Source organism: Rhinoraja longicauda, chromosome 19 (assembly GCF_053455715.1).
Source record: "Rhinoraja longicauda isolate Sanriku21f chromosome 19, sRhiLon1.1, whole genome shotgun sequence".
In the NCBI taxonomy this organism is placed as follows: domain Eukaryota; kingdom Metazoa; phylum Chordata; class Chondrichthyes; order Rajiformes; family Arhynchobatidae; genus Rhinoraja; species Rhinoraja longicauda.
In genome coordinates, this window is record NC_135971.1 from 36,556,037 (window position 1) to 36,574,990 (window position 18,954).

General features: G+C 48.7%; 1 protein-coding gene and 1 pseudogene across 2 annotated transcripts in view; one reads left to right on the forward strand and one right to left on the reverse strand.

Annotated features, from left to right (window-relative positions):
• The window catches only part of LOC144603231 (class I histocompatibility antigen, F10 alpha chain-like), a 1,654,937-nt pseudogene that overhangs the window by 522,139 nt on the left and 1,113,844 nt on the right, over positions 1-18,954 (reverse strand). The window lies entirely within an intron of this gene.
• Positions 1,255-15,535, forward strand: LOC144602558 (uncharacterized protein ZSWIM9-like). The gene is made up of 5 exons (XM_078415688.1): positions 1,255-1,529; positions 5,309-5,489; positions 8,480-8,720; positions 13,208-13,643; positions 15,367-15,535. The coding sequence occupies exons 1-5, from the start codon at positions 1,273-1,275 to the stop codon at positions 15,533-15,535; spliced, it is 1,284 nt and encodes a 427-aa protein (XP_078271814.1). The 5' UTR covers positions 1,255-1,272.

Genomic DNA, 18,954 nt, shown 5'->3' on the forward strand with positions numbered 1-18,954 from the left:
AATAAAGTCAATCATATGTTAAGTCAAATAGGGTCCTGTAAGCATGCCCATTACATACCGGTACAAGTTACAATGCAAACAAAAATTGGCATGGCTTTGCTCACTCACCGAAGCACAAAGCAATAAAACCGACAAAATCAACATAGTTTTGTACAAATTAACCGTAAATACGCCTAGTTAATAGTTTTGAAAGCAGCATTTTGTTACCTCGAAGAAGCAAAACTGGAAAATACGGATGAAAAGCAGGTCTGTATACGCGCACCAGCTCAGCCGGCGAGAATGTTTAGCGCGAGTGACCTATGACCTGGGCATGCGCAGTTGAGATACCGAACTCGCGTTTTACCACCATACCTGCACAAGGGCGATTATTATCCCAATCCCAGGAATTTTCATCTGCTGAAATCAGGGATTTATTACGATCTTCCATCCCGCAGATATCCCTCCCAATGCTGAGCATTGCAGGATGCCCCTCCCCCCAACCCAGGGAATTATCCCCACCTGCACACGGGCAATTATTATTGCAATGCCAGAAATATCCATCCTTTCTAAATTAGGGATTGTTCCCTATCCCAATGTGGAATATCGCAAGATGCACCTCCCCTAAACCCAGGGAATTATCCCCCACCCACACACGGGCAATTTTGATCTCAATCCCAGTAATGAGCATCCTATGTAAATCAGGGATTGATTTATCCCAATGCTATCCCAATCCCAATGCTGAGCATTGTAAGATGCCCCTACTCCAACCCAGAGAATTACCCCCCCACCCACACACGGGCGATTATCCCAATCCCAGAAACTTGCAGCCTACCTGAATCAAGGATTGCCCCCAACCCCGATCCACAATCCCGTGATTTTCCTCCCAATGCTGAGAATTGCATTGCTGAGATCTTGTGTTTCTCCCACACTTCAAAGACGTGCAGGTTAATTAGCTTCTGTAAAATTGTAAATTGTCCTGTCATGTAGTATAGTGCTAGTATACGGGGTGATCGCTGGTTGGCGCGGACTCAGTGGGCTGAAGGGCCTGTTTCTTCTCTGAAGTCTAAAGTAAACTGTAAAGACAGCATCCGAGCAAAGGATGGATCCTGGGTCTCTGGCGCTGTGAGGCGGTGACTCTACAGTTGGACCACCGTGCTGTTCTTGAACTGTATATATGAGCTGTTGTGATGCGTTCTACCTTGGCTGACCTGCAGCTGCTGCCTGTGGTCTATTCTCAGTGCCCGCTCTCCAGGTGGGATCAGTCTGCCAACTCCATCTGACGCACGTGCAGCCATGTCCCAGGTGGCGGGTATCCGAGTGGGCGCCGAGTTCTCGAGCTACAGCGAGCTGCACCGGGAGTACCGGCGCTACCAGAGGGACAGCTCCGTACAGATGTGGACCAGGCACTCGCGGACCATCAAGGCGCAGCGGCGTCGGGCACCTAAGCGCCCGATGAACGACGCGCTGAACTTTGCCGAGATCGACTACGCGTGCATTCACGGCGGCAAGTTATTCAAGACCAAAGGATCCGGCAAAAGGACAATCCAGAGGTGAGAAAATACTTGCAGGGGCGTCACAGCGGCACAGTTGGTAGAGCCGCTGCCTCACAACGCCGGGGATCCCGGTTCCATCCTGACCACGGGTGCTCTCCGTGTGTGGAGTTTGCACGTCCTCTCTGTGACCAGCTGTGTTTCTTCTGTGGGCTTCAGTTTCCTCCCATATCCAAAACACGTGCAGGTTTCTTGGTTAATTGGCCCTCTGTAAATCATCCCGAGTGTGTCGGGAGTGGATGACAAAGTGGGAGAACATGGAACATGGTCGACACCTGCTCCTGTTTCCTACCTTCTTATTTAAAGATGTTTTAATCCTTTTAAATTTAATAATATGTTCAGCCGGGTAGTTAGTTTTGTTTAGAGTTACATCATGGAAACAGGCCTTTCGGCCCATCGAGTCCACACCGCCCACCAATCATCCATTCACACTAGTTATATGTTATCCCACTTTCTCATCCACTCTCTACACACGAGGGGCAATTTACAAAAGCAAATTAACCCACAAACCTGCACGTCTTTAGAATGTGGAAGGAAACCACTTGGAAAAAACCCACGTGGTCACAGGGAGAACGTACAATCTCCACACAGACAGCACCTGTAGTCAGGATCGAACCTGAGTCTCCGGCGCTGTGAGGCAGCAGCTCTACTGCTGCCCCTGTCTGTCTCTTTCTCTTTTTTTTCTCTGTCTCTCTCTCCCCTCTCTTCATTTTTTTCTCTCTTTTGCACTCTTTGTTCATCTTTGATTGTGTGTGTGTGTGTGTATCTCCCCACCTCTCTCCCCCGTCGCACCTCCACCTCTCCCTCTCGCCACCTCTCTCCCTTTCTCCCTCTCCCTCTCTCCCTCTCTACCTCTCTACCTCTCTCCTCCTGTACCTTTCTACCTCTCTCTCTACCTCTCTCTCTCTCTCTCCTTCTCTCTCCCCCACCACACATTTTCCCATTCCTACCCGCACCTACGACTCGCTGGGATTGTATAGAGTGGTAGAGTCATCCCACACAGAAATAGGCCCTTCGGCCCAACTTGCCCATGCTCATCGAGATGACCCATGTACACCAGTCCCACCTGCCCTCAGAACCTTTCCTATCCATGTACCTTTCCAAATGTCTTTTAAATGCTAGAGTACCTGCCTCAACTACCTCATCTGGAAGTTAGTTCCATTTACCACCACATTGTGCAGAAAAGGTTACCCCTTGTGTTCTTTTTAAATCTTTCCCCTCTCATGTTAAACTGTCCTCTGGATCTTGATTCCCCTCTCCTGGATAAAAGATTTGTGCATTCACCCTATCTATTTCACTTGTGACATACAATTTGGTGTGTTAACACAAGGGACACGGTATTATCCATGTTATCCCACTTTGCCATCCACTGCCTGCACACTTGGGACAATTGACAATTTGATAGTTTGTGTTTTATGGTTCAGAGACTGGATTGATATCCCAGTGGGGGAGTGTGATATTATCCCATTAAATCATACAGGGTCTTCCGCCTGCAATGACCATCAAGCACCCAGCTTGTTATGTACTATGTGTAGGAAGGAACTACAGATGCTGGTTTACACTGAAGATAGACACAAAATGGTGAAGTGACTCAGCGGGGAGGGCAGCATCTCTGGAGAAAAATAATAGGTGACGTTTCGGTTTGACACCCGTCTTAACAAAATGGCGGCACTGCCCTAGCAGCTGCCGCTCACCTGCGGTCCATTTGTCTTTGTGTTTTTGTTGGTTTTTTTTTGGTCTTAATTGTAGTTGTGATGTGGTGTTTTTGTGTTTGTGTACTATGTGTGTATGTGGGGGGGAGGGGGAAACTGTAACACTGTAAATATGTGTCCCTTCAGAACGGAGACCCGACCTTTGTTTTCTGGGCCGTGTCTCCGTTCCTGCTGCGGCCCAACCATCGGCCCAACTCCTGGAGCTGTCAGCCTCCATCGGACTTACCATCCAAGTCCGTGGATCGGACTTACCATCACCGGAGCCGGCCGTCTTCGGAGGCTGCGGGAGCGGCTGCGACTCGCCTTAGGCTCGGGCCGCGTGGATTCCGACATCGGGAGCTCCGGCAGCGGCAGCGTGTTCGCCCGCCCCGGATCGCGGGGCTTGGGTCGAGGACATTTCACCGTCCGTCGCGGCCTAGGATGGCCGCGGGATATTTCTCTGCTGGGCGGGGGCTTCAATGTCGGGAGTCACGACCGCCCCGACGTGCAGCAACAGCGGCAGCGACAGCGTGTTCGCCCGCCCCGGATCGGACTTATCATCGGCGGAGACGGCCGTCTTCGGAGGCTGCGGGAGCGGCTGCGACGCGAAGCGCCTTGGGCTCGGCCCGCTGTGGACCGTCCGGTGCGGCCTGCAACCACAACAACCTGACCGCGGGCGAGGACAGCGGGAGAAGGGAAAGACATTGTGACCTTCCATCACAGTGAGGAGAGAGAGGACTGGAGGAGACTCACTGTGATGGATGTTTCTTTGATGGATGTTTCTTTTTTGTGTGTTTTTGGGGTTGGGTGGTTTGAGTGCCTGTTTGATGCTTTTATTGTTGGACTGTGTTTTTGGGGTGTGTGATTTGAATGCCTATTTAATGCTTCTATTGTTGGACTGTGTTTTGGGGGGTTTTTTGGGGTTGGGTAATTTGGGTGCCTGTTTAGTGCTTTTATTGTTGGACTGTGGGTGATTGAATTAACATTTTGTTCAAGATGGCCGCGCCGTTGTGTTTGGCTGCCTGCCACTGTATGTTTCTTTTTTTTCCTAGTCAGATGTGCAGCACTTTGGTCAACGTGGGTTGTTTTTAAATGTGCTATACAAATAAATTGACTTGACTTGACTTGACTTAAGACTGAGAGTCAGGGGGGAGGTAAACTAGAAGTTTCTCCCATTCTCGTCGTTCTATTAATTTCACTGTCGTCTTGCTTAGTTTCACTGTTTGTATCAACTTCTTATCACCTTCTCCACCGCCAACAATGGACCATTGTGGGCTCCACCTTTCCTTTATCATTGTTGCTGGCTTTGATTTGTTCTTTCATATCTTTCGTTCATTTGTTCTTTGTAACCCTTCATCCCCCTAGTTCCCTCTCCTCTGACTCTCAGTCTGATAAATTGTCCCAACCAGAAATGTCACCTATTCCTTTTCTCCAGAGATGCTGCCTGACCCGCTGAGTTACTCCAGCATTTTGTGTCCATCTCCTTTGTTATGCACTATGTTATCTTACACCAATCCTGCATGAATCACATTTTGTTGCAGCTGTTGCTTCAAGTCCCCCCAGTTTGTGAAAGAGTTTATTATCAGTCAAAGGGCAGTCATTCAGCACACCATCTTGTCTTCCCACTCACACTGCTTCATGGCCAATGTCAATGGAATATTTCTGTTGGATTCTGTGATGATTGTAAAAGATCGCCATACACTGCTGGTCTGAATCATCCTACCACAACGAGAGAGCAGTCCTGAACTGTGATCTTCCTCATTGGTGACCCTCGGACTATCTTTGTTTGGACTTTACCTTGCACTAAATGTTATTCCCTTATCGTGTATCTATACACTGTAAATGGCTCGATTGTAATCATGTATTGTCTTCCCACTGACTGGTTAGCATGCAGCAAAGCCGTTCACTGTACCTCGGTACACGTGACAATAAACTGAACTAAACAAAACTGAAGAAGGGTCTCAATCCGAAGCGTCACCTGTTCCTTTTCTCCAGAGATGATGGCCGACCCACTGAGTTACTCCAGCATTTTGTGTCTTATCGATTGACCCAGTTGGCTTACACACTGCCTCCCACTGTCTTTTTCAGAACCAACAAGATGAAGTGTCCCTGTGTCATTAAAGTCCGTCTTTCTGCGGATGGAAACAAGTTTGTGGTGAAAGAGATGAATGAATCGCATAACCACACGGTGCCGCAGGTAAAAGCAGAACACACACACCAGCCAGGTGGAGTTGTTGGATCTGCCACTGCTTCAGATTTTCGGGTCAATGTGTGTGTGTGTGTGTGTGTGTGTGTGTGTTGTCCCACCACATTTTCAGAGCGCATGAGATTAGTTCTGTACACGCTCGGTTCCAGCCTTGGATCCTGGACTGTTCAATATCTTAGTTCAGCAATACTGACCAGCGATCCCTGCACATTAACGCTATCCGACCTGCATTAGGGACAACTTTCAATTTTAGCAAGCCAATTAGCCTATAAACCTGTACATCTTTAGAGTGTGAGAGGAAACCGCAGCTCCCGAAGAAAACCCATGGGGAGAACGTACAATCTCCGTACAGACAGCACCCGTAGTCAGGATCAAACCCGAGTCTCTGGCGCTGTAACACAGCAACTCTTCCGCTGCACCACCGTGCTGCCCCGACACATAGAACAGAACAAGATGGGTGCTTGATGGTCATTGCCGACAATGTAGGTGGAAGAGCCGGTGTGATTCTATGGGATGATATCACACTCCCCCACTGGGATATCAATCCAGCCTCTGAACTCTGACAACTTTGGCATTGTTTAACAGAGTCAGACTGATACACTCAATATCACTAGTCATTTCCCTCACAGTAACACGTTTTATTTACGTAGTTCTAACGCACTAAAAATATCTCCAGCTTTCAGGGACATTATCAAAGTAATTGATGTGAACTGCCTTAGCAGGGATTCTGGAGATGACCTATAACTTAGGTGGAGTTGGTGGATTTCAATGATTGTCTTATAATGGGGTTTAAGGAGGCAAGAGTGTCTGAGGGTGATCTGAGAGAAATATATCTGTTCATGAGAGGCATAGAATGGAGACCCTCGGACTATCTTTAATTGGACTTTACTGGACTTTATCTGATGCTAAACATTATTCCCTTTACCCTGTGTCTGTACACTGTGGACGGCTTAAACACAAAAATCCGGAGGAACTCAGCAGGTCAGACAGCATCTCTGGAGAAATGGAATAGGTGACGTTTCGTGTCAAGACCCTTCTTCAGACCAGAAAAGGAATAGGTGAAATTTCAGGTCGAGACCCATCTTCAGATTGATGCTTCCTGACCCGCTGAGTTACAGCAGCTTTTTGTATCTATCTTCGGTTTAAACCAGCATCTGCAGTTCCTTCCAACACATTTCGACTGTGGACGGCTTGATTGTAATCATGAATAGTCTTTCCGCGGACTGGTAGCATGCAACAAAAAAGCTTTTTGGTACACGTGACAAGAAACTAGACTAAACTAGATGGGGAATATGGTCCGATTGTTTTTCCCCATGGTAGTTGTGGAGGTGCAGAGACAGATAGAGGGAGAAAGTTCCAAATAGTTGCTAAAGGCAAAGTCAATTGGACAGGGATAAAAACTCAGGAATGGGCTGGGGCCAGAGTTAGAGAGATTTTGTATTATATATATATATCTGACCGAGGCGTAAATGTAGATGGGTTGGTGAGTAAGTTTGCTAATGACACCAAAATTAGGAGTTGCAGACAACGAGAAATGCTGTCAGTAGATATCAGAACGTAGACCAGCTGCAGAAAGTGGCGGAGAAATGGCAGATGGAGTTTAACCTGAGCAAGTGTGAGGTGATGCACTTTGACAGGTTAAATGCAAGGAGAGTATACAGTTAATGCAATGAACATTAACAGCATTGATGTGCAGAGGGATCTTGGAGTTCAAGTTCATAGCTCACTGAAGGAGGCAGCACAAGTAGATAGGGTGGGGAAGAAGGCGTCTTGTGATAGGAGCAGAATTAGGCCATTCAGCCCATCGTCTATTCCGCCATTCAATCATGGCTGATCTATCTCTCCCTCCTAACCCCATTCTCCTGCCTTCTCTCCATAACCCCTGACACCCGTACTAATCAAGAATCCATCTATCTCTGCCGTAAAAATATCCAATGATGGCCTCCACAGCCTTCTGTGGCAAAGAATTCCATTGATTCACCACCCTCTGACTAAAGAAATTCCTCCTCCTCTCCTTCCCAAAAAGAACGTCCTTTAATTCTGAGACTATGGCCTCTAGTCTGACACTCTCCCACTAGTGGAAACGTCCTCTCCATATCCACTCTATCCAAACGGTTCACAATTCGGTACGTTTCAATGAGGTCCCCCCTCATTCTTCTAAACTCTAGCGAGTACAGGCCCAGTGCTGACAAACGATCATCATATGTTAACCAGTATGGGTGAAACGTGTGATGTGCTTGGATTCTGTGCTGGGGCATTGAATATAAGAGTCAGCAAGTCATGATGCAGCTCTATCGCGCTTTTGTTAGACTGCATTTGGAGTATCACGTGCAGTTCCAGTCGCTCCATTACAGGAAAGATGTGGAGGCTTTGGAGATGGTGCAGAGGAGGTTTATCAGAATGCCGCCTGGATTAGAGGGTTTCAGCTACAGGGGGAGGTTGGATAACCTTGGGTTATTTTCTCTGGAACGTCAGAGGTTGAGGGAAGACTCGATGGAAGTATATAAAGTTTTGAGAGGCACACATAAGGTGGGCAATCAGAGGCTTGTTCCCAGGGTGGAGATGTCCAACACTAGAGGGCAGAGTGATATGGTGAGAGGGGGGAGGTTTAATGTGCGAGGCAAGATTTTTACACAGAGAGGGGTGGGGGCTGGGAATGCACTGCCAGAGATGGTGGTGGATGCAGATACGATAGTGGTGTTTAAGAGGCTTTGGGAAAGGCACATGGAAGTTCAGGGAATAGAGCGATATGGATCATGTACAGGGAGATGAGATCAGTTCAACTTGGCATCATGTTTGGCACAGATAATGTAGGCTGGAGGGCCCATTCCTGTGCTGGTCTGTGTTCTAATACGGGATCTGAGCTTAGTTTACAGATACAGCATGGAAACATAGGCCGACCTAGTCCACGCTGATCATCGACCACCTGTGTGCACTGGTTCTATGTTGTCCTACTTTCTCATCCACTCCCGACACGCTCGGGGCAATTTACAGAGGACAATTGACTTCCAAACCGGATGAACTGACCCTAGGACCTTGCTTGTACCCCACAGGAAGAGGAGGAGAGGCTCCGGCACCAAAGGCGCTTTGTTACAGCGCTGCGCGTGGACCCCACTTCCATCGTCTCGTTGCGGAGTAATGGAGCGGGTGTCCAGGTGCAGCTGGGGGAGGTTGCCGGCAAGGTGCTCGCTGATGAGGATGCCCATAGCCCCACACGCAAGGAGAAATGGGACGAGTTCAAGACCAACAAAACCGACTTGGAGATGATGGTGCCCACACTGGCAGCCGTCAAGGGTAAGGTCATAAGGAATAGGAGTAGAATTAGGCCATTCGGCCCATCAGGTCTACTCCGTCATTCAATCATGGCTGATCTATCTCTCTCCCCTAACCCCATTCTCCTGCCTTCTCCCCATAACCTCTGACACCCGGACTGATCAAGAATCAAGGTGGGTGAAGGTCTCCTCACTTGTCCCAGGCCTAACCGGCTGCTCCAGGTTTGCACCACTCCCTCTCTTGTCCTGGGGTATCCTGCATCCTTCCTTCATTCCGGAATAATGCGGATCACCCCTTTATTGGGTTAACGTATGATGAGCATTTGATGGCTCTGGGCCTGTACTCGCTGGAGTTTAGAAGGATGAGGGGGGACCTCACTGAAACTTACCGAATAGTGAAAGGACCGGATAAAGTGGATGTGGCGAGGATGTTTCCACTAGTGGGAGAGTGATGGAACAGAGGGTGCAGCCTCACAATAAAAGGACGTTCCTTTAGAAAGGAGATGAGAAGGAATTTCTTTAGTCAGAGGGTGATGAATCTGTGGAAATCATTGCCGCAGATGGCTGTGGAGGCCAAGTCTGTGGCTATTTATAAAGCAGAGATTGACAGGTTCTTCATTCGTTAGGGTGGCAAATGGGGTTGAGAGGGAAAGATAGATCAGCCATGATTCCTAGACTCTCCCACGAGTGGAAAGATTCTTTCCAGATGCACTCTACCCTGGCATTTCACTATCTGGTAAGTTTCAACGAGGCCCCTCCTCATCGTTCTAAACTCCAGCGAGTACAGGCCCAGTGCCGTCAAACACTGATCAGATGTTAACCCAGACATTCCTGGTATCATTCTGGTAAACCTCCTCTGGACCCTCTCCACCGCCAGCACACCCTTCCTTAGACATGGGGCCAGAACTGCTCCCAATACTCCAAATAAATGGATGAGGATTGGGTATGGATCCTCCTTCCCCCATCTCATGATAGTGCACTGTCTTGTCATTAGATCGCTCCCTCCTCTCCCCTGGGATAGTCAATGACTTTTACACTTCAGAGATACAGCACGGAAACTGGCCGTTCGGCCCACCGAGTTGGTGCTGACCAGCGATGGTCCTGTACGCTAACTTACACACACAAGGGGCCATTTCTTATTACAACTTACTGAAACCAAGTAACCTACAATCCTGCAAGTCTTTGGAGTGTGGGCGGAAACCGAAACACCCAGAGAAAACCCATGAACGTACAAACTCCGTACAGACCACACCCACAGTCAGGATGGAACCCGGGTCTGTAGCGCTGTAAGGCAGCAACTCTACAGCTGTGTCCCCAATACTTTCTCATGGGATCGCTCTTGGATCGTGCCACGCGCTCTTCAGATGACTCTTCCCTCCTGTAACCCCACCCAGGCTGCATCTGCAGTTCCTTCCTCCACCTGTCACTTGCAAGGCTTTGTCCTGCCCCCACCTCTCTTCCAGCTTTCTTCCTCCCCCCCCCCCCCCGACTTGCCACAATTAGTTGAAGGGTCCCGACCTGATACATCACGTATCCATGTTTTCCAGACATGTGTGGGAAAGAACTGTAGGTGCTTGTTTACACTGGAGATGGACACAAAATGCTGCAGTAACTCAGCGGGTCAGGCAGCATCTCTGGAGAAAAAGAATCGGAGACATTTCAGGTCAAGACTCTTACTCAGACCGAGAGTCAGGGGCGAGGGGAAACTCCAGAGATACTACCTGACCTGCTGAGTTATTCTCGCACTTTGTCTTTTGTCATGAACCAGCATCTGCAGATCCTTGTTTCTCCAGAGTTTGATCGAGCTGCATCTTGACTATCTGACTCTTGTACTCAGTGCACCGACCGATGAAGGCAAACCTACATCACCACTGCCACTGTGCGTTACCAGTTCTTTGTTCAGAATCCATTTCAGAATCAGACTCAATTTATCGGCCTAGTTTGTACACAAACAAGGAATTTGACTTGGTGCATTGCTCGCACCTGGTAAAAACACGAGACAGCAGACAATTAAAAAAACATTATAATTAAACAATGCAAAAATAAAGTGCAAGAGTAATAAGTGGCAGCTTTGCTAAATATTGCAAGTGTAAATATCTAAAATGCACTTGGAGAGTTCATAATTGTTTGGCTTACAGACCAGAATGTAGTGGTGTAGAGTGGTTGTTAACTAGACCTACCACTCGTGGGGAGAGGCTGTTTTTGTGTCTGGATGTGTCCAGAGGGGAGGGCTTCATGAGAGAGTTAGATATACAGTGCATTCAGAAAGTATTCAGACCCCTTCACTTTTTCCACATTTTGTTACGTTGCAGCCTTATTTTAAAATGGATTAATTATTTTTTTAATCATCAATCTACACACAATACCCCATAATAAAAAAGTGAAAACAAGTGTTTAGAAATTTTTGCAAAGTAATTAAAAAGAAATAACTGATATCATATTTACAAATGTATTCAGACCCTTTACTCCGTACTTTGTTGAGGCACCTTTGGCAGTAATTACAGCCTCAAGTCTTCTTGGGTATGACGCTACAAGCTTGGCACACCTGTATTTGGGTAATTTCTCCCATTCTTCTCTCAAGCTCTGTCAGGTTGGATGGGGAGTGTCGATGCACAGCTATTTTCAGGTCCCTCCAGAGATGTCCAGGTTCAAGTCCGGGTTCTGGCTGGGCCATTCAAGGACATTCACAGACTTGTCATGAAGACACTCCTGCGTTGTCTTGGCTGTGTGCTTGGGGTCATTGTCCTGTTGGAAGGTGAACCTCCTCCCCAGTCTGAGGTCCAGAACGCTCTGGAGCAGGTTTTCATCAAGGATCTCTCTTTACTTTGCTCTGTTCATTTTTCCCTCGATCCTGACTAGTGTCCCAGTTCCTGCCGCTGAAAAACATCCCCACAGCATAATGCTTCACCTTAGGTATGGTATTGGCCAGGTGATGAGCAGTGCCTGGCTTCCCCCAAACGTGACATTTGGCATTCAGGCCAAAGAGTTCAATCTTGGTTTCATCAGACAAGAGAATCTTATTTCTCATGGTCAGAGAGTCCTTTAGGTGCCTTTAGGCAAACTCCAAGCAGGCCATCATGTGCCTTTTACTGAGGAGTGGCTTCCGTCTAGCCATTCTACCATAAAGGCCTGACTGGTGGAGTGCTGCAGGAAAGTTGGCCTTCTGGAAGGTTCACCCATCTTCACAGAGGAACTCTGGAGCTCTGTCAGAGTGATCATCGGGTTCTTGGTCACCTCCCTGACCAAGGCCCTTCTCCCCTGATTGCTCAGTTTGGCCGAGTGGCCAGCTCTATGAAGAGTCCTGGTGGTTCTAAAGTTTTTCCATTTAAGAATGATGGAGGCCAATGTGCTCTTCAGGACCTGCAATGCTGCAGAAAGTGTTTTATACCTTTCCCCAGATATGTGTCTCGACACAATCCTGTCTCGGAGGTCTACGGACAATTCCTTCTTCTTCATGTCTTGGTTTGTGCTCTGACATGCACTGTCAACTGTGGGACCTTATATAGACATGTGTGTGCCTTTCCAAATCATGTACAATCAATTTAATTTACCACTGGTGGACTCCAATCAAGATGTAGAAACATCTCAAGGATAATCAATGGAAACAAAATGAACCTAAGCTCAATTTTGAGCGTCATAGCAAAGGTAACTTATGTAAATGTGATATTTCAGCTATTTCTTTTTAATTACTTTGCAAAAATTTCTACACACCTGTTTTTGCTTCTTCATTCTGGGGTATTGTATGTAGATTGATGATTAAAAAAAAAGAATTTAATCCATTTTAAAATAAGGCTGTAATGTAACAAAATGTGGAAAAAGTGAAGGGGTCGGAATACTTTCTGAATGCACTGTAGGTCTTAGGGCTGATGGAATCAAGGGTATGGGGAGAAAGTCAGAACAGGGTACTGATTCTGGATGATCAGCCATGATCATATTGAATGGCGGTACTGGCTCGAAGGGCCGAATGGTCTACTCCTGCGCCTATTTTCTATGTTTCCACTTCAAAGAGTTTGTGGCCAGGGTGTTCTGCCTGTTCTTGTCATATGAGGAAAGATTGGAAAGACTGGGCTTGTATTCACTGGAGTTTAGAAGGATGAGAGGGGATCTAGATTATAAGATTATAAAAGGACTGGACAAGCTAGATGCAGGAAAAATGTTCCCAATTTTGGGGGAGTCCAGAACCAGGGGACACAGTGTAAGAATAAAGGGGAGGCCATTTAGAACTGAGGTGAGAAGACACTTTTTCACCCAGAGAGTTATGAATTTGTGGAATTCTCTGCCACAGAAGGCAGTGGAGTCCAATTCACTGGATGAATTTAAAAGAGAGTTAGATAGAGCTCTAGGCGCTAGTGGTATCAAGGGATATGGGGGGAAGGCAGGAACCGGTTACTGATTGTGGATGATCAGCCATGATCACATTGAATAGCGGTGCTGGTTCGAAGGGCCAAATGGCCTCCTCCTGCACCTATTTTCTGTGTTTCTATAACTCTTGTCTGCGTTTGCTTGCAGACGGCACGGTGGTGGTGGTGGTGAACAAGGCCAACGTGTTGCAGGCCATCTACTACCAGGACGGCCGCATGAAGCAGACCTTCGAGAGGTTCCCCGAGGTGCTGCTGGTGGGCGCCACCTACAGCTGGGCGGGCCTGTGGCTGCCCACCTACCTGCTGCTGGCCATCGACAGCAACGGGGAGAGCGAGCTGGCGTGCCTGTGGTTCCTGCAGAGCGAGGAGCGCGAGACCGTCCGGCAGCTTCTGCGCATCTTCAGGCAGAAGAACCCGGCGGCGGAGGGAACGCGGGCGGTGGTGGTCGGCGGCAAGGCGTGCGACGGGGAGCTGGTGACCGACGTGCTGCCCCACTGCAAGCCGCTGGCCTGCCTCGCCCACACCCTGAGCGTCTTCCAGGACCACGTGACCGCCGAGAAGCTGCACGTGACCGCCGGGCAACAGTAAGCACTGGCACCGCCATTCCCTCGTGGGGCCGGAGCGGGGTGGGTGGGGGGGGGCCCAAATATTCCTCCTCCTGTCAGATTGTGTTGGTTTGGTAAAGTTGTGACTCTCATCCCTCTGCACAATCCAGTCTACCCATGTCCCATCTCCTCCACTCTGCCCTCTCTCTCTTTTTTCTTTCCTTCTATCTTACCCACTCCTCCTTCCCTTCTTTCTTTCTCCCCCTCCTTCCTCCATCTCCCTCTTCTCCTCCGCCCCTTCTCTCCTTTCCCCTACTCCTGTTTCTTCCTCCTCCTCCTCACCCACTCCACCCCTCCTTCACCCACTCCACCCCTCCTTCACCCACTCCTCCCCTCCTTCACCCACTCCTCTCCTCCTTCACCCTTCCTCTCCTCCTTCCCCGTCCTCCCCTCTTCCCCCTACTCTCCTCCTCCCGCCTCCTCTCCTTCCCTCTACTCTCCTCCTTTCCCCTCTCCTCCACCATCGGGCAACAATAAGCTCTGGCATCGTGATTCCATCCTGGGACCGGAGTGGGCGGGGGAGGGGGAGGTTGGGTTATCCCAAATATTCCTCCTCCTGTCACGGCGTGGGTCAGATAAGGGTGCGACTCATTCCTCAACATGGTCTGCACAATCCAGTCTACCCCTGCCCCACTCTCCCTCCTTTCCACCCTCCTCTCCCCCTTTGCCTGTTCCTTCCCCTTTTGCCCCCTCCTCTCCCCTTTCTGTAGATGGGGCATCTGGTCAGCATTAGATGGGGCATCTTGGTCAGCATTAGATGGGGCATCTTGGTCAGCATTAGATGGGGCATCTTGGTCAGCATTAGATGGGGCATCTGGTCAGCATTAGATGGGGCATCTTGGTCAGCATTAGATGGGGCATCTTGGTCAGCATTAGATGGGGCATGTTGGTCAGCAAGGACGAGTTGGGCCGAGAGGCCTATTTCGGTGCTGTTTGACTCCACTGTTCAGTAGTCATTGAGGAGGTCACTTTATTTTTCGTAGGGAAAGAAACGGTGGAGTTTTTCTTGTAGCCGCTGGGGACTGTTGAGGTGAGAGTTTGGTTTAGTTTCGGAAATACAGATTGGAAACGGGCCCTTTGCCCCACTGAGTCCACGCTGACCATTAATCACCCGTTCACACCAAAGATACTGGAGGAACAAGATAGACCACTCGACGTTAAAAACCGTAGAAGGTCATGGCGCCATTTTAGTGGGCAGAAAATTGCAGAAACATTTTAAAAGAAAAAATAACAAAAATGTATGAATTGATAGATGTTATTTTCTGCATTTTAATGGTATCATCACACATACTGTTCCCCCAAAACACTGATTACACTGCGAGAGGCAGAACGAACGGCGGGGTTTGCTTACTAAAATGGCGGACGTTCCGCTCCTTTACACACTACACTTCAGTATAGGCGATTCCAACGGAGTGGTCCATCTTGTTCCTCTAGTATCTTTGGTTCACACTAGTTCTGGGCGACACACGGGACAATTTACAGAGGCCAATTAACGTACAAACCTGCACGTCTATGGAACTTGGGAGGAAACCGGAGAACCCGGAGGAAACCCACATGGTCACAGGGAGAACGTACAAACTCCACACAGACAATGCCTGTAGACAGGATGGATCCTGGGACTGGCACTGTAAGGCAGCAACTCTCCCGCTACGCCACCGTGCTGCACCGGGAGGTTCCTCACCTTGTCTCCTCTTCCCGCCAGGAGCCAGCTGCTGCAGATCCTGCACAGTATGTGTTACGCCACGTCGACTGAGGACTACGACCTGCTGTACCGCCAGCTGCTGGACTCCAACGCGGAGAGCGCCGTCGACTACTTCCACAAGACGTGGCACGGGTCCCGCCGCCAGTGGGTGGAGGGCTTCAAGCACTAGAACGAGAGCTACCTCACCAGCACCCTCCAGCGGGTGCAGGTGATGAGCCAGAGGCTGGTGGCCGCGGTCGAGGACTTCTCCAACGTGACCTCCTTCACCCGGGACCTCCTGAAGGCCGTGTACACGGTGCGGGCCGAGTGCGACCAGCGGGTGTTGCAGAGTGAGCCCCCGGCAGGGCCAGAGGACAACTCCGCGGAGTGTTCCTACCGGGCACTGCTCACCGACTTCGCCTTCCGCCGGGTGCGGACAGAGCTGCAGGAAGCGGAGTCGGTCTCCTTTCTCAGCGTGGAGGCCGAGAGGGCCTGGCCCGTGTGCCGGCGCCGGGCCCTGGTGACGGACCAGGCCAGCTGCCAGTGTGCCTTCCGCACCTCCATGAGGCTCCCGTGCCGGCACGTCCTGGCTCTCCGGCGGCTGCTGGGCTCCGACCTCTTTGAGCCCTCGCTCTGCGCCGCGCGCTGGACGCAGGAGCACTTCCTCGGCGGTCAGCTCCCGCCCGCGTCGCCGAGGGAGCGGGCCAAGGTGCAGCAGGAGCGATACCGCCAGGCCCTCAAGGTAGCTCGCAAACCCTCCTCCCTCGCCGCCCGGTGTCCGGCCGAAGACTTTGGCAGGTGCCTGGCGGTCATGACGGCCGTCACCGACATCTGGGCCAGAGGTGGCCAGGTGCAAGTCACCGAAACCAATGGTTTGTAGTGACGCAGTCTCAGAGAGAGTGAAGCAACGACACACAAAACATGGAGCAGCACAGCACAAGGACAGGCCCTTCAGCACATAATGAACATGATGCCAAGACCATCGCTTATCTACCTGCATATCATCCATATCTCCCCATTCCTTGCATATCCATGTGCCTACCTACTGCCTCGTAAACTCCATTATCACATCTACCTCTACCGCCACATATGGTTCATAAGATCATAAGTGACAGGAGTAGGATTAGGCAATTTGGCCCATCAAGTCTATTCTGCCATTCATTCATGGCTGATTCATCTCTCCCTCACCCCATTCTCCTGCCTTCTCCCCATAACAGAGAAACATAGAAAATTAGTGCAAGAGCAGACCATTCGGCCCTTCGAGCCTGTACGCACCGCCATTCAATGTGATCATGGTTGATTATCCACAATCTCCCCCGTTCCTGCCTTCTCCCCATATCCCTTGATTCCACTAGCCCTAAGAGCCCTATCTGACTCTCTTTTGAATGCATCCAGTGAATCGGCCTCTACTGCCTTCTGATGCAGAGAATTCCACAAATTCACAACTCTGGGTGAAAAAGTTTTTCCTCATCTCAGTTTTAAATGGCCTAGCTCTCATTCTAAAATTGTGGCCCCTGTTTCTGGACTCCCCCAACATCGGGAGCATCTAGCTTGTCCAATGTCTTAATAATCTTATATGTTTCTATAAGATCCGCTCTGATCCTTCTAAATTCCAGTGAATACAAGCCCATTTGTTCCACTCTTGCATCATATGACAGTCCCGCCATCCTGGGAATTAACCTCGTGAACTTACGCTGCTCTCCCTCAATAGCAAGAATGTCCTTCCTCAAATTAGGAGACCAAAACTGCACACAATATCCAGCTATGGCCTCACCAGGGCCCTGTACAATTGCAGAAGGACCCCTTTGCTCCTCTACTCAAATTCTCTCGTCATGAAGACCAACATGTCATTAGCTTTCTTCACTGCCTGCTGTACCTGCATGCTTACTTTCAGTGACTGATGTACAAGGACACCTACATCTTCCCCTTTTCTTAATCTGGTACCATTCAAATTATAATCTGCCTTGTTCTTGCCACCAAAGTGGATAACCTCACATTTATCCACATTATACTGCATCTGCCATACATTGCTCACTCACCCAACCTACCCAAGTCACCCTGCATCCTCATAGCCTCTTCACAGTTCACTCTGCCACCCACCTTTGTGTCATCTGTAAATTTGCTTATGTTACTTTTAATCCCTTAAATCATTAATATATAGCTGCAGTCACAGGACCAAGCCTTGCGGCACCCCACTAGTCACTGCCTGCCATTCTGAAAAGCACCCGTTAATTCCTACCCTTTGTTTCCTGTCTACCAACCAATTTTCGATCCATGTCAATATCCTACCCCCAATATCATGTGCTCTAATTTTGCCCACTAATCTTCTGTGTGGGACCTTATCAAAGGGTTTCTGAAAGTCCAGATACACTACATTCACTGACTCTCCTTTATCCATTTTCCTTGTTACATCCTCAAAAAAATCCAGAAGATTAGTCAAACAAGATTTCCCCTTCATAAATTCATGCTGACTTAGACCAATCCTGTTACTGCTCTCCAAATGCACCGTTATTACATCTTTAATATTGACTCCAGCAACTTCCCCACCACCGATGTCAGGCTAACTGGTCTATAATTCCCTGCTTTCTCTCTCCCTCCTTTCTTAAAAAGTGGGATAACATCAGCTACCTTCCAATCCACAGGAACTGATCCAGAATCAAGAGAACATTGTAAAATGATCATCAATACGTCCACGATTTCTAGAGCCACCTCCTTGACTAACCTGGAATGCAGACCAGGCGCTGGGGATTTATCAGCCTTCAGTCCCATCAGTCTTCCCAACACAATTTCCTGGCTAAATGTGAATTTCCTTCAGTTCCTCCATCACCCTAGATCCTCTGTACCCTAGTAATTCTGGGAGATTATTTGTGTCGTTCTTAGTGAATAAAGAACCAAAGTGCCTTTTCAACTCGTCTGCCATTTCCTTGTTCCCCATAATAAATTCACCTGTTTCTGTCTTCAAGGGACCCACATTTATCTTCACTAATCTTTTTCTCTTCACATACCTAAAGGAGCTTTTATTATCCTTTATATTCTTGGCTAGCTTTCCTTCGTACTTCATCTATTCTCCCAGTATTGCCTTTTTAGTTACCTTCTGTTGTTCTTTAAAAGTTACCCAATCCTCTGGCTTTGCTATGTTATCTTTGCTATGTTATATAAGTCTTCTCTTTTATTTTAATACTGTCCTTGACTTCCCTTGTCAGACCTGGTTGCTTCTTACTCCCCTTAAAATCTTTCGACCTCTTTGGAATGAAATGATCCTGCATCTTCTGGATTATTCCCAGAAATTCCTGCCATTGCTGTTCCAGCGTCATTCCTGCTAGGGACCCTTTCCAGTCAACTTTGGCCAGCTCCTCCCTCATGCCTCCATAGTACCCTTTGTTCAACTGCAACACTGACACTTCTGATTTTACCCTCTCAAATTGCAGACTATGGTCACTACCTCCTAATGGTTCCTTTATCTTGAGTTACCTTATGAAATCCGGTACATTACACAACACTAAATCCAGAATTGCCTTCTCCCTGGTAGGCTCCAGGTCAAGCTGCTCTAAGAATCCTTCTCGGAGGCACACTACAAACTCCCTTTCTTAGGGTCCAGTACCAACCTGA

Coding starts and splice junctions, on each gene's coding strand:
- LOC144602558 (XM_078415688.1), top strand. CDS start 1,273: ATGTCCCAGGTGGCGGGTATCCGAGTGGGCGCCGAGTTCTCGAGCTAC. Junction 1,530..5,308: donor GGCAAAAGGACAATCCAGAG/GTGAGAAAATAC, acceptor TGTCTTTTTCAG/AACCAACAAGATGAAGTGTC. Junction 8,721..13,207: donor CACACTGGCAGCCGTCAAGG/GTAAGGTCATAA, acceptor GTTTGCTTGCAG/ACGGCACGGTGGTGGTGGTG.